The sequence below is a fragment of the Maniola hyperantus genome, chromosome 20 (genome assembly GCF_902806685.2).
Source record: "Maniola hyperantus chromosome 20, iAphHyp1.2, whole genome shotgun sequence".
NCBI lineage: Eukaryota > Metazoa > Arthropoda > Insecta > Lepidoptera > Nymphalidae > Maniola > Maniola hyperantus.
In genome coordinates, this window is record NC_048555.1 from 4,331,068 (window position 1) to 4,344,005 (window position 12,938).

General features: G+C 35.9%; 1 protein-coding gene across 6 annotated transcripts in view; it reads right to left on the reverse strand.

Annotated features, from left to right (window-relative positions):
- Positions 1-12,938, reverse strand: part of NaCP60E (Na channel protein 60E) — a 184,806-nt gene that overhangs the window by 55,017 nt on the left and 116,851 nt on the right. For all 6 annotated transcript variants that reach the window (XM_069505246.1, XM_069505245.1, XM_069505248.1 and 3 more), the window contains exon 3: positions 9,214-9,422. In XM_069505246.1, coding sequence (XP_069361347.1) covers positions 9,214-9,422 — 209 coding nt within the window. The remainder of the gene's footprint in view (positions 1-9,213; positions 9,423-12,938) is intronic.

Below are 12,938 nucleotides of genomic sequence, written 5' to 3' on the forward strand. Positions count from 1 at the left end.
TGTGGCTGGAAACACGGTTGCCGGGAGAGCATTCCACACCTTAGCGGCTCGTGTTTTATCTGTTGAGCAAAAGCATTTCGTTCGATTGGATTGGATGTCAAGCACATAAGGATGCCAAAGTTTCTCGCTCCGAACTCACAGTGCACCGGTGATTGGTTGTCATGATTATGATGATGATGAAAATATGACAAACTATTATATTTTTTTTTCTATCAAACCACTCTCTTACTTTGATAAGTTCATTACCCTAATCCGTTCTATTAGTCCAGAAATATTGATGTAAGGAAAGAAGTGCTTGTATCAAAAATACGAGCGTTTGGTGCCGCCGGCTTCTTGATAAGCGTACAAGTTCCTTGGCTTAGTGCCTAAGCGTGCTTGTTGCCGACAATATTAAGTCAACTGAGTCACGTAAGTGAGCTTGTGGAGGGAGGCGCTGTGAGGGGTATTTTAGGTCCATCAAAGACTACGTGGAGAGGCTACGTTTTTGGCTTGATCTTGATAACTTTTAGTAGGTAAATATAACATCATCAATATCATCATCATCATCATGATCATCATGATTAACCCATCACCAGTCCACTACTGAGCACGGTTCTTTTGTCGGAATACGAAAGGTTTAGGCCATTGTCTGCCACACTGGTCTAGTGCTAATTGTAACTAGTAGTTGTACCAGCTAGTTGTAAATGTTTTTGATACAAATTAAAAACAAATAAATAGTCGCAGGCATAAGCTAGTTATGGTTCGCCCATCTGTGTTAGATTAAGACGTACCTATAGTGTTCCACGAATGTAAATTGCGTGGTCAGCGTCTAGACGCGGTGGCGATCTGCGCGTCGCCCGATTATTATTTCATTATTAAAGCAGCCTCAATATCGGCTTTACGTGTTTTTATTAATCATTTTCCCTGATGAAAATCTCAGGGAAAACCCTAAAAGCTCCCGTAATCAAAAGTGGCGCAGCCCGGGACGGATTTTCCGACTTAAAATCGTAAAGGAAAATTCGTAGAACCAAAACAAATAAATTTTCTTTTGTGACGAGTGCGAAAAAGGGGCCAAGTATGGAAATAGCGAAGCGGTGAGTTATCCTTTCGCCAATCCTTTGTCCTACAAATATAGAGACTATTAATATGTATGTATTTTTTTAATTGTTGCAAAGATATTAAGTATAAATTATAAATTAAAATGAATTTATTTTAATTTAAGTTTTATTATAATCAAAAAAAAAATTTGCAAATAAATTAATATTAGAAATTAAAATGAAATTATTTTAATTTCAAGTTGTATTACCTATTTACAAAAATATATAAGTTTTAGCGGTAATGTACTTTTTACTTTATTAATTTATAACTTATACAAATCTTATTTCTAATTCCAATTTTTTTATTTTTACATTACGCTTTTATTGTGTTAAGGGCCCGTGTGTGTCTATTGTGTTAAGGGCCCATGTGTGTCTATTTTGTTATTTTCTAATTCCAATTTGTTAAGGGCGCGTATGTGTCTACTGTGTTAAGGGCACGTGTGTGTCTATTGTGTTAAGTTAAAGTTTTTTTGAAAGCCAGTTGCATCCTCATTTCATTACTATTATCATGGCAACCCCGTCCATCTTATCTGTACCGAAGGAAATCGTGCAATTAATTCCTTTGTATGGTGGTGATAAAAGACAGTTAAATCTTTATTTGCGAAAATGTCAGTACGTGATTGATCGGTTTCAAGGAAATGATGAACAAAATTTTTACATTTTTAATGTTTTAACGAGTAGATTAAAAGACGATGCAGCTGCGCTCCTGTCCGAACGAGAGGACATCGATACATGGTCCGCATTAAAAGCTTTGTTAATCCAACATTTTGGAGACCCTCGCAGTGAAGCGTGCATTAATATCGAGTTAGAATCTTTAAAAATTAATCCAGGTGAAAGTTTTCTTGATTTTTGCAATAGAATCCAAAGTGTTCGTTCGTTATTAATGTCGAAGGTAAATTTAAGCGATGATTTGGAATTAAAACATTCTAAGGCAGTTATATATAATAACACAGCTCTTAACGTGTTTCTGTATAATCTACCCGAAAATATGGTGCGTATTGTTAGGCTGAAGGCACCCACTACTTTAGAGGCGGCTTTAAGTATCGTACTCGAAGAAGTAAACTTTTTAGAGCAATATAAGACGCGTAATCGTGTGCATGGTAATAACCCAATAATGAGTTCGAGTTCAAGGCCAATTAATTTTAATAACCCACAAATGAAGATGCCTCGATTTCACGGTCAAGGTCAACAACCAAACCCAGTGTTCGGTCATAGACCTCAATTAGGTTTTCAGCCACAACAGTTAGGGATTAGGTCCTCACAACAATTTGGGTACATGTCCCCACAACAATTTGGGTACATGCCCCCACAACAATTTGGGTACAGGCCTCCACCACAATTTGGGTACAGGCCTCCACAACAATTTGGGTACAAGCCTCCACAACAATATGGGTACAAACCCCCACAGCAATTTGGGTATAAACCACCACAACCCCAGCAACAATTTGGGTACAAACCCCCGGAACAATTTGGGTACAAACCCGCGCAACAATTTGGGTATAAACCACCACAATCTGAACAACCAACTAATGACGTATCGATGCGAACAGCACAGCCGAAAATACAACCTTTTCAGTTGAACGAATTAACTTTGACTAACGATGAGGACAGCTTTCCGAGCTACGACGATCACTATAAGTATGACAATGACTCTTCAAATGACATTAACTACAGTTATAACGTTGACATAAATCAAACAGAGAATTCTAACTCTAACGTATCTTATCATAAATCAGTACCACTAAATGATATTGAAACCCCAATTCCGGATTTTCAGAAAACAGCCTCTGCAAATAAACAAGAAGTCATAGAATTAAATTGTGACCCCAATTTAAAACTTCCCTATATTTATTTGGAAGAAATAGACGCAAAAATGATGATTGATACAGGCAGTATGAGATCTTTTCTCAGTCCTCGAAAAGCTCATGAGTATTTTAGTGACTCTATTAGAAAAGAACAATTTCAGGTAGTTAGCACTCATGCTTCTAGTAGGCATGACGAAGTGATAGAAATTCCTCTCTTACCTAGTTTCAGAAATGAAAATTGGCATAAGTTCTACTTATATGACGTAGACAACCGTTATGACGGACTTATTGGTAATGATCTTTTACAAGAATTAGGCGCAATCATAGATTTGAAAGACCAGTTATTGAAAACTAGCACTACTTGTATTCCAATTATAAACGACAATTTAAATTATACGATTAATATACCTGCAAGGTCAGAACAGCAAGATAAGTTACCCATCGATCAAAAATCAGGCGATGCTGTTGCTCTGTCCACAATTAAAATTATTGCTCTAAATTCAAGCGAAGAAAATTTGTCACTAAAAGTTAACGTAGATCAAAATTTGAGTAGCAAAGATTCATCTACAGTAACTATGTTAGATTTGAACCGAACAGCAACCGCTAGTTCCATAGAATTTAATGGTAAAAACGTAAATGATTTCCCAGTACGACCAGAATCTAGTAAAACAGATACAATTAATTTAGCTATAAATCCAGATTTAACTGGGATACCGATTTTGAATGAGGTCATAAACAGAAAACCTGTTTTACAGCTAACGAAAACCCAGAATGCCCCGTTTCAGGAATTATTCATTGATCTTTTTAGCATTGAGGGAATAAAGAAAAAGGTTAGGAAAAAGAAACGTGGCGAAGCTAATATTGAGTTTTCTGAAGGAAACATTGTTTTTGCAAAGGATGTTATAGGCGTAAAAGTAAAGATAAACCTAGATATATCAAAGCAAAAGTTATATGTCGTTCTGAAGGAAATATTTTACCAATAAAAGTAGGAGAAAGGAAATCCAAAACCTCCATTAAAAACATTAAACATCCTCCACAGGTTCTGCTATGTCCTGCTAGTGGTGATGCAGTCACAGGCTTTTCATCTAAAAACTTAATATAAAAGAAACTGACTTGATTTTCTCTAAAATGTTTGATCGTGTAATCAGCTACTAAGCAAAACAATTGGATTTTTGTAACTTATTACAGGATTATTTAGTATATTTAGAAGTAGTTCTCGTACTATCTTTGTTAGTTTAAGTGAAATTGAAACAGCATTAGCGTTAAGCAAAATCTCTATTTTACATTAATCAATTGTGAACTCTACAGAATTACTCTATGTATCATTTAATTTCTAACTCTAGAACCCTAGCTATCATTCCCAAATATCCTTACCTTTTGGCGAAAGGAATAAAGTATGTACTTACCGCTTGCTAAATCATGTCAAGAATTTTCTATCGGCAATCAGTTCCTATGCACTGCAGATAATCGAGCGTTATATCATTATGGACTTACCCTGGTCACAATCGACGAACCGTGTGAGCTGGAAATTTATGGCATTCACCTCCACCACCGCATTATCGTAGAATCAGATAATATGAAGATGACTCCAATTATTACACTACCTCAATTAAACGCAAATGAGACTCTATCTGGTGCAAGTGTAGTTAACATGGAAGCAATTAGTTTAGACGAAGTGAAATACATGGCCTTTTCATTGAAACATAGTGCTGTTGTTGAAAGTGTTTTAAACGATCAAAAGGACAGTAAATTCAGTGTAATTTTAGGATACCTGACATCAGGTTTTGTAGTTTTAAATATTTTTGTCTTCTTATGTTACTCCTGGCTAAAATCGCCAAACTGTTCATTAATTAAGAAAAATCATCGGAATGAATCTAGAATCGATCCTTCCGATAATTTTCCTCTTAGGGATGGAGGAGTTATGGTTCGCCCATCTGTGTTAGATTAAGACGTACCTATAGTGTTCCACGAATGTAAATTGCGTGGTCAGCGTCTAGACGCGGTGGCGATCTGCGCGTCGCCCGATTATTATTTCATTATTAAAGCAGCCTCAATATCGGCTTTACGTGTTTTAATTAATCATTTTCCCTGATGAAAATCTCAGGGAAAACCCTAAAAGCTCCCGTAATCAAAAGTAGCTAGTCTACTATATTTATAGCAAACACGTGTAAACAAGCTACAACAAACAAATTGAATGTTAGTCAAAGTTTCAAGCACCATGTGTTGTTTGTGACGTGTTCACACGTCCTCCTGTACATCCTGCCGTCAATCTATTGTCACCCTGACTCCTTCACAGTGGGTAGGTCGCTACTTCACAGTGAATGAGTTATACCTAATTATAATAACTACGCGAATATAGTTTTACACAGCGACGGTTTTAGATCACTGATTTTGCATGAGCAGGTGACATGACTGTCACAATGGTGAATGGAACCATAATCTAACATTCATTTTTTTACATAACATTCATTTTTACGAATCTCATAAAACACTTAAATAAGTAAGTAGGTAAGTAAATAAAGAAAAACCGGCCAAGTGCGAGTCAAGCTCGCGCAACGAGGGTTCCGTACCACAGTCGTATTTTTTCGACATTTTGCACGATAATTCAAAAACTATGATGCATAAAAATAAATAAAAATCTGTTTTAGAATTTACAGGTGAAGCCCTTTCATATGATTTCCAACTTGATGTAGTTATCTTACTTCGAAAATTGAAAATCTTAATTATTAGTTTATGACCACAATTAAATTTTTTTTGTGTGATGTAAACACAAATTCACAGTTTTCAGATTTTCCCCTAATGTCAGCTATAAGACCTATCTACCTGCCAAATTTCATGATTCTAGGTCAACGGGAAGTACCCTGTAGGTTTCTTGACAGACCGACAGACAGACAACAAAGTGATCCTATAAGGGTTCCATTTTTCCTTTTGAGGTACGGAACCCTAAAAAATTAGGTATTCACATGTCCACAAGATAAAGAATAGCCTGCAAACATCCTGCAAAACAGTAAGCGTATGAATCTACTAGTTTTTGGTATTAATTTTAACCATTGATGTTGGAATCCGGGTTTTAACATTAGCCAAATGGTACTTGATAGAGACATTCTGTTTAAGTATCCAGTAGGTACAGTCCGTACAAAATAACTTTTCACGCGCCATTATAACTCTATGGGTCAACTGTCATGTCAAAAAGTACACCTTTAAAATAAGGACTAAAATCGTACTTTTGACATGACAATTGAAGCATAAAACTAAAATGGCGCTTGAGAAGTCCTTTTGTATGGACTATACTTACTGTGATACTTAAACTAATAATGTCTCTATCGAATCTAAACTTGTCTTGAAGTCCCGAAATTTTTAAATTTTCCTTTGAAGTTCGACTTAAAGAGGCTCCACTGTACATTCAAATCAACGCACTAGTGGACGTCGCATTCAATGGATTGAAGCCGATAAAAAATACATCAGAATTAAGCTCACAGAGATTAATTGACCGTGTGAATAACACGTCGTCGCCTCGTGGATATTGTGCTCTTCAAATTGATGCTGGCGTTTTAATTTGGAACAACATGTTTTCACATGTTTCTAAATATTTTCAATGTAAATTTGGTGAGCTCATACATTGTAAAAAAACAACGGTGATAGCCTAGTGGCAAGACGGCCACCTCCTTTTCTTCTTCTTCTTGGCCAGCGTGCTAGACTCTAGCCAAACCCTGCTTATTCAGAGAGGCGACCCGTGCTCAGCAGTAAGACAGTGATGGGTTAATCATGATGATGATACAGTATTAAGAGTTCCCGCCTTCCTGGGATCCATGTACGAATGGGTAAGTTCGGGAAAGTTATAAGAACTATCAGCCGCTGTTAAAACAGTTCACTCTGGTTAAGGTTATATTGGCAAAGTACCTAATAAAATGTCAGTTTGGTAAAATTAGATTTTTGTTTGAAATTCAATTTAGAATTTGTAAAAATTATATGAAAATTTAATGAGAATTTTTATTTTCCCGTATTTCGAAATGTAGGTACTCCGTATGTTGTCAATTGCCATGATTATTAATTTCGACAACACTCAATCGACATAATATGTATAATATTTGGTTTAAGATGAATAATGTTCCATGACGCAGCTTTAGCAGTAAGTATACTGAACATAAAGGATGAGGAATTGATGATTGATGTTTGACGCCCCAAATCTTTGTCAACGTTTCAGTAGATGATGTATTGAATACATACTTGCAAAAAGTTCAAGGAGATGGTAACCCTTAAACGTTTTTGCACATCATTTTTGATTATCATATCTTAATTTTTTTTTAGGAACATGATCTTCCATAAATATTTGCTCCTAAATTTATCTATAATATGATTTTTATAATATACTTATTTATTTATATAAATATTGATCACAATCCTTAGTATTAGGTCCAAATAACTTGAAACGAGGAATGTTCAGGAACCTTTGAACCTTTGAAGCTGGCGTGCGCAATTTATCGAACGTATCTAGGCATAGATGAATAGACCTACGATCTATGATGACTGCATCTGACCGGAACGTTAAATCGCTTGGCGGCACGTCTTTGCCGGTAGGGCGGTAAGTAAGTATTCAAAAACCTTCTAACGTCCTGTAAAAATATATTCAGGAACGAATACTTCACGGCAGAAATTCTAAATAGAGAAAAATAAAGTTGGCACTCGCGCCTCGTCCATCAGGAACACTTTGATAGCTCAACAGGAGATTTAAAATTCCAATCACGCCCCCGGCGGCGACGGCTGCTTTGCATAAACTGCCATTGACACTAGACATCCATGCAAGAGGTCGGAATACCTAGGTAAGTTAAAATTTCTTCATTTTTATTCAATTGCAGGGTGATTCGCTAACTCGGTGACCAATGCTGAATGATAGCAACCGAGTTCGTTGGACATTTATTTTTAATCCATTGAAGGTTTTCAACGAAAAATTATTTTAATATCTCTTAATTTTAATATCGAAGCTGCATTGTAGGACCAGCCAATGCCAAATGCAAACTAGTCATCACGAAACACTGGACATTGTGAGACGTAATAGGACACTGGACACTGTAGAATACCTACTATAGGCATTCTAGGAGACGACATTGCAAGCCTGAACAATGGCTATCATTTTAGTGTTGATCACTGATTTAGCAAATCACTCTGATAGAATACAATTCGTGAGTTAAAACGAAATAACGTGAAAATAAATTGGACTTGAAATCCTTGATCTAAAGTTAAAGTAAATGTTTTAGACCAACCACCAACGAATTTTTAAGCATCTGTAAAGCTTCCATTTACTAATAATTTTTAATCGATATACCTAGTTACTACTGTGAGTCGGTAACGACAATAATTTAGTTTCGATCATTTATTTCCTGTAAGAAAGATAAGTATCTATTTCACTAAAATGTTGGACTATGTAATTTCAAAAGCAGTACTGCACTTAGCAGTGAAATAAAGCAATTTAATGGAATTAGAGAGACAGCGTTAGAGTGTCGGAGCATTCAGATGCAAGTTGTAATTTGAAACTAGATGTTCGTGAGGGAGCAGAGTGCAATCTTGAAATGCCCTTTGAAATTACTTTTGAACGAATTAAACAGCTTTATTCGCAAAACTCTTTGATTAAGTTTGTGACTACTAAATAACTAAATCCAATAGAGTTCATGTACATTATTAAAGATATCATAATCATATTATTATTTTAGACTAGCTGCCCCGGCGAACTTCGTACCGCCTAACAGTCGATTCTTTCTCAGGAATTTTCAAATTTTTCTCTCCGCAAAAACCATCCCTGTACTTCAAGGAATATTATGAAAAAGAATTAGAGAAATTGGTTCAGTTGTTCTCGAGATTTGCGATCAGCAACACATTCAGCGATTCATTATACTATATATTTTTATATATAGAAAGAAGATATCATAGGATAAAAATGACGTAACATATCAACGTAAACTCAAATCGCTGGGTCTAAAAACTTTAGTTTTGTATTTAGATTTTCTTTTTGACATAAATGATGTCAAAAAACAATCCAAATGCAAAATCTAAAACTAGGTAATATAGTCCTTAACCTATGATACTAGCACTACTTACTTTATCGTCTCCTACATGGCGAGGATGATATTGTTAAGCAGAATAATGGCCAAGATTACGTACTTAGTCATATTACTGGTTAGTGGAGAGGTCTCAGGTACTCACTCAGTCTTCAATATGGCGAAGAAGACACAGTTGAGCAGAATGGTGGCCATAATGAAGTAGTCAAAATAATATTTGGTGAAGAGGCCGACATTAACAGATCCTAGTGCTATACATATTACTAGGACTATACTCACTCAGCCTCTTCGATCGTCTCCGACATGGCGAGGAAGACACAGTTGAGCAGAATGGTGGCCATGACGAAGTAGTCGAAGTACTGGTTGGTGGAGAGGTAGACGCACGCGCGTCGCACTGGCGACCAGGGCGACCACCAGAACAACGAGCGTGTCGCCGTGAACCGGTGGATGTAGTTCTTGCGAAACCGTTTGGACACCACACAGAAAGTCTGCAACAAGAGAAAATTTCAGTTAGAGCATTGCCGTTACTTTTTTAGAGTTCCATATACGAAAGTGCCATCGGGACCCTATTACTAAAGCCTTCGCTGTCCGTGCGTCTATCTATCAGCGGGATGTATTTCGTGAACTGCAATAGGTAGGTAAAGAGTTACAATTTTCACAGAATATGTATTTCTATTTGGATAATACTGTATTTAAACGAGTGAAAATAAATTCACATTTTAGGTTTGAAGAAAACTAATATTGAAATACTGAAATGTGCGAAAATTTGAGGGCGAATACAAATAATGAAAACGGTGATTTGAAAATACAAATTGTCTACCGAGACCGATTTAAATTGTTATGCAAAAAATATATTTTTGCGACCATTTTATAGCACAATAGTTATTTATGCAACTGTTGTATGAAGATGTATGTATAAAGATGACACTCAAGTGATACTATTATTACACTCGGCTTCGCCTCGTGTGATAAACCCACTTTCGTGTTTTAATACCTAATTATCAACAGTTGCATACAAGACTTTATCTACACCCATAATATGAATCCTCTATAAAAGATTCTGAAACAGTTTGTTCACTGCTAACCTAACATCATTCATTACTGTTTTTCAGAGTGCTTTCTTGATTTTTCCGGTAGTAATTTGTTAGAAATATCCTTTGCAGCGTTTAAAATATCTGGCGGTGTGCTTTCGAAGCTTGAATCGCACATTTTATTGTAAACAAAACAATAAAAATCACGTAAAAATGTGAGGAAAAATGGCGGGGATTCGAATATTTAACTTTTTTTTACAGTGCACGGCGCGGCGTTCTGGTAGCGAAAGACGCGTTCAATGATGATGATCTTTTTTTGAAATTCATACAAATACCACGCATCAAGCAGTAAGAATGTGGCTGTCTGTTGTCTGTGGCCCTTTGCGCAGAGATCGAAAAAAAACAAAGGAGTGTTATTATGAAATTCAGTACAACATTATAACACCCGTTTGAATGATATAATGGTTATTACGTCATTGGGTGTTTTAATGTTTGCAATAAGCTAACTGTTTCAGAATCTTTTATAGAGGATTTAAGGCATGGGTGTAGATAAAGTGTTTTATTTAAAATTTTGCAATATTTTATTTCAAGAGTACTACATTATAACTGAAACGATATTTACGTTTATTTACGATTAACGATATAATTTCAAATACCATGTTGGGCAATGAACTAAGGATTCACAAAAATAACTGAAACAAGGCTATCGCTACATTTAAACTAAGTTAGGAATATTAGGTAGTCCATTAGAACCTAAGTGCCCGGCCTGCGGGCCTAAACGGCCGGTACGAAAAAAAAGAAGTTGTTATTTCTTGTTTGATGCTACGGAACCCTTCGTGTGCGAGTCCGACTCGCACTTTACCGATTTTTTATTCAATATTAATAATGCCTGGCATGCGTTGCAATGCGACTCGCACATAGTTCTAGTAAGTTGGATGATAGTGATTAAAAAGTAGTGGTGTATAATATCTTGGGTCTCCCCAGTTTTAGTTCGTCGTGCTTTGCTTAAAGTCTACATACAGCTAAGTACTCCTATTTTGTAGAAAAATAATTTACGTTTAGTTATAAAGGTGCACCACCACTTTACATAATTAGTTTTATAAAAACTTTCAAACCGTGCACTAAACGTTATGAAAACAATGCAAATTAGTACCAAACTCTGTAATTATTTTCGCCTTCAACAAACAAAATTACTTCTCGCGTTCAATTGTGTTAAGTTAAACAAGTACAGAGTTTTGTGGAAAAGTTTTGCTATTTCCTGAAATGTATTATCCGTTATTTTGCTATTAGTTTCTTTTTCAAATTCATATTCATTAATAAGTTCCAAGGTTCTAAGGCGCTAGAATGGCGACTTCGCACCGGAAAGCGCAGCGTTGGCAGACCCCTCACTAGGGGGGCAGACGACATATTAAATCGAGTCGCAGGGAGACGCGGGATTCAGGCGGCGCAAGACGCGCAGGACGGCGCAAGACGAACTTCCACATGCCATGGCATGTTCTTCCATCACCAGAATACAACGTTTAGGAGATAGTTTTGGTCTCACTCACCATAGCCTCATAGATTATTGAAAACTCCCTAGTGTTCAATAATCTATGAGGCCATGGTGAGTAAGAGGAAAACCAATCATACGTAAAAGCGAGACAGCAGTAGCAGCTTGAACCAAAAACTACTTGTAAGGAACAGAATTTGTATCGGATGCAGGATATTCTAAATTCAAATTACATTACATCCCTTAAGACTTAATGGATTTCAGTACAATATTACATCTGTTAAGGCGTAATGGATTTCAGTGTGATTTCAGTACAACATTACAAGCCAGCTAAGTCATAGGAATATGTTATGATGTACTTTACCCTTAGCTAAAAGGTTTGTAATAAAGCATTTTAGATCGATTGGTGTGAAAAGAGTTTTTCCCTTTATAAAAGCAAGACACGATAGCTCAGGGTAAAGGCCATAATATTAGCATATTACATTATATCTAATAGCGCCACACCTATTACACTATTAAACTCTTCCCTAACTTAGTAAACTTGTGTTTAACTTAGTACTTAACCGAACAATGTTTAGGCTCTGACAAAGTTAGCATACTATATTCCAGTTTAACAATTCACACCTTGCATAAATGAAGATCTTGTATAACTCAGTAAGTATAAGTTTTGGACACAATTATGTAAAATTTGAGGTATTGAAGGCACCTCCTTACCAACTAGTTAAATACTTATGTAACCCTACATGATCAAATCAGGAATGAGGAGATACTAAGGAGAACCAGAGTAACCAAGCCGCATTATTATCCCAGGAAGATTCTTATTATTATGTGGTTGCACGATCACGAATGGGACTTGGAATACTACGCTCAAAGAGACTTCTACATGAGTCAAGGAAAAAAATACTCTTCAAATTGTAATTAGGAATGCTCTTGTCGATTCAAACGAGATAAATTGTAAGGAACTCGACAATTAATTTGGACGATTCAAAAGATCTTTTCAAAGCTCACTTCAACAAAGCATATAGGTACCTAGGTAATGTTAGAATTTGCCAAATATTAAAAATATATATATTGTAGTGATGTAAACTCACTCAAAGTTTGTGCCATATAATATTATATGGGCGGTAACATAATATAAGTATACAGTCCTTTTTTGGTTATATCAGATTTTTTAAATGTACTAAACAATTTACAAAGAGGTACTAAATGCAAGCTTGTATTTCTATACCTTTCGTTAAAATCGGCTAAGCGAATGGGCAATAAAAATATAAGACAGACACATACACTTTTGCATTTATATATTATGGTAATAAAATATTAGTATGAAAGTAATATAAGATGCCAGCCTAAAATACATACACGCATCTTCTTCCGTACCTTTAATGTGAAAACGAAAATACCGACAGAACCCAGTCAGTTTTATTAAATTTTTGACTTTCTAATATCGCTTAGTAAGTATAAAAGTCTGAAAAGCTCAAAGGTAA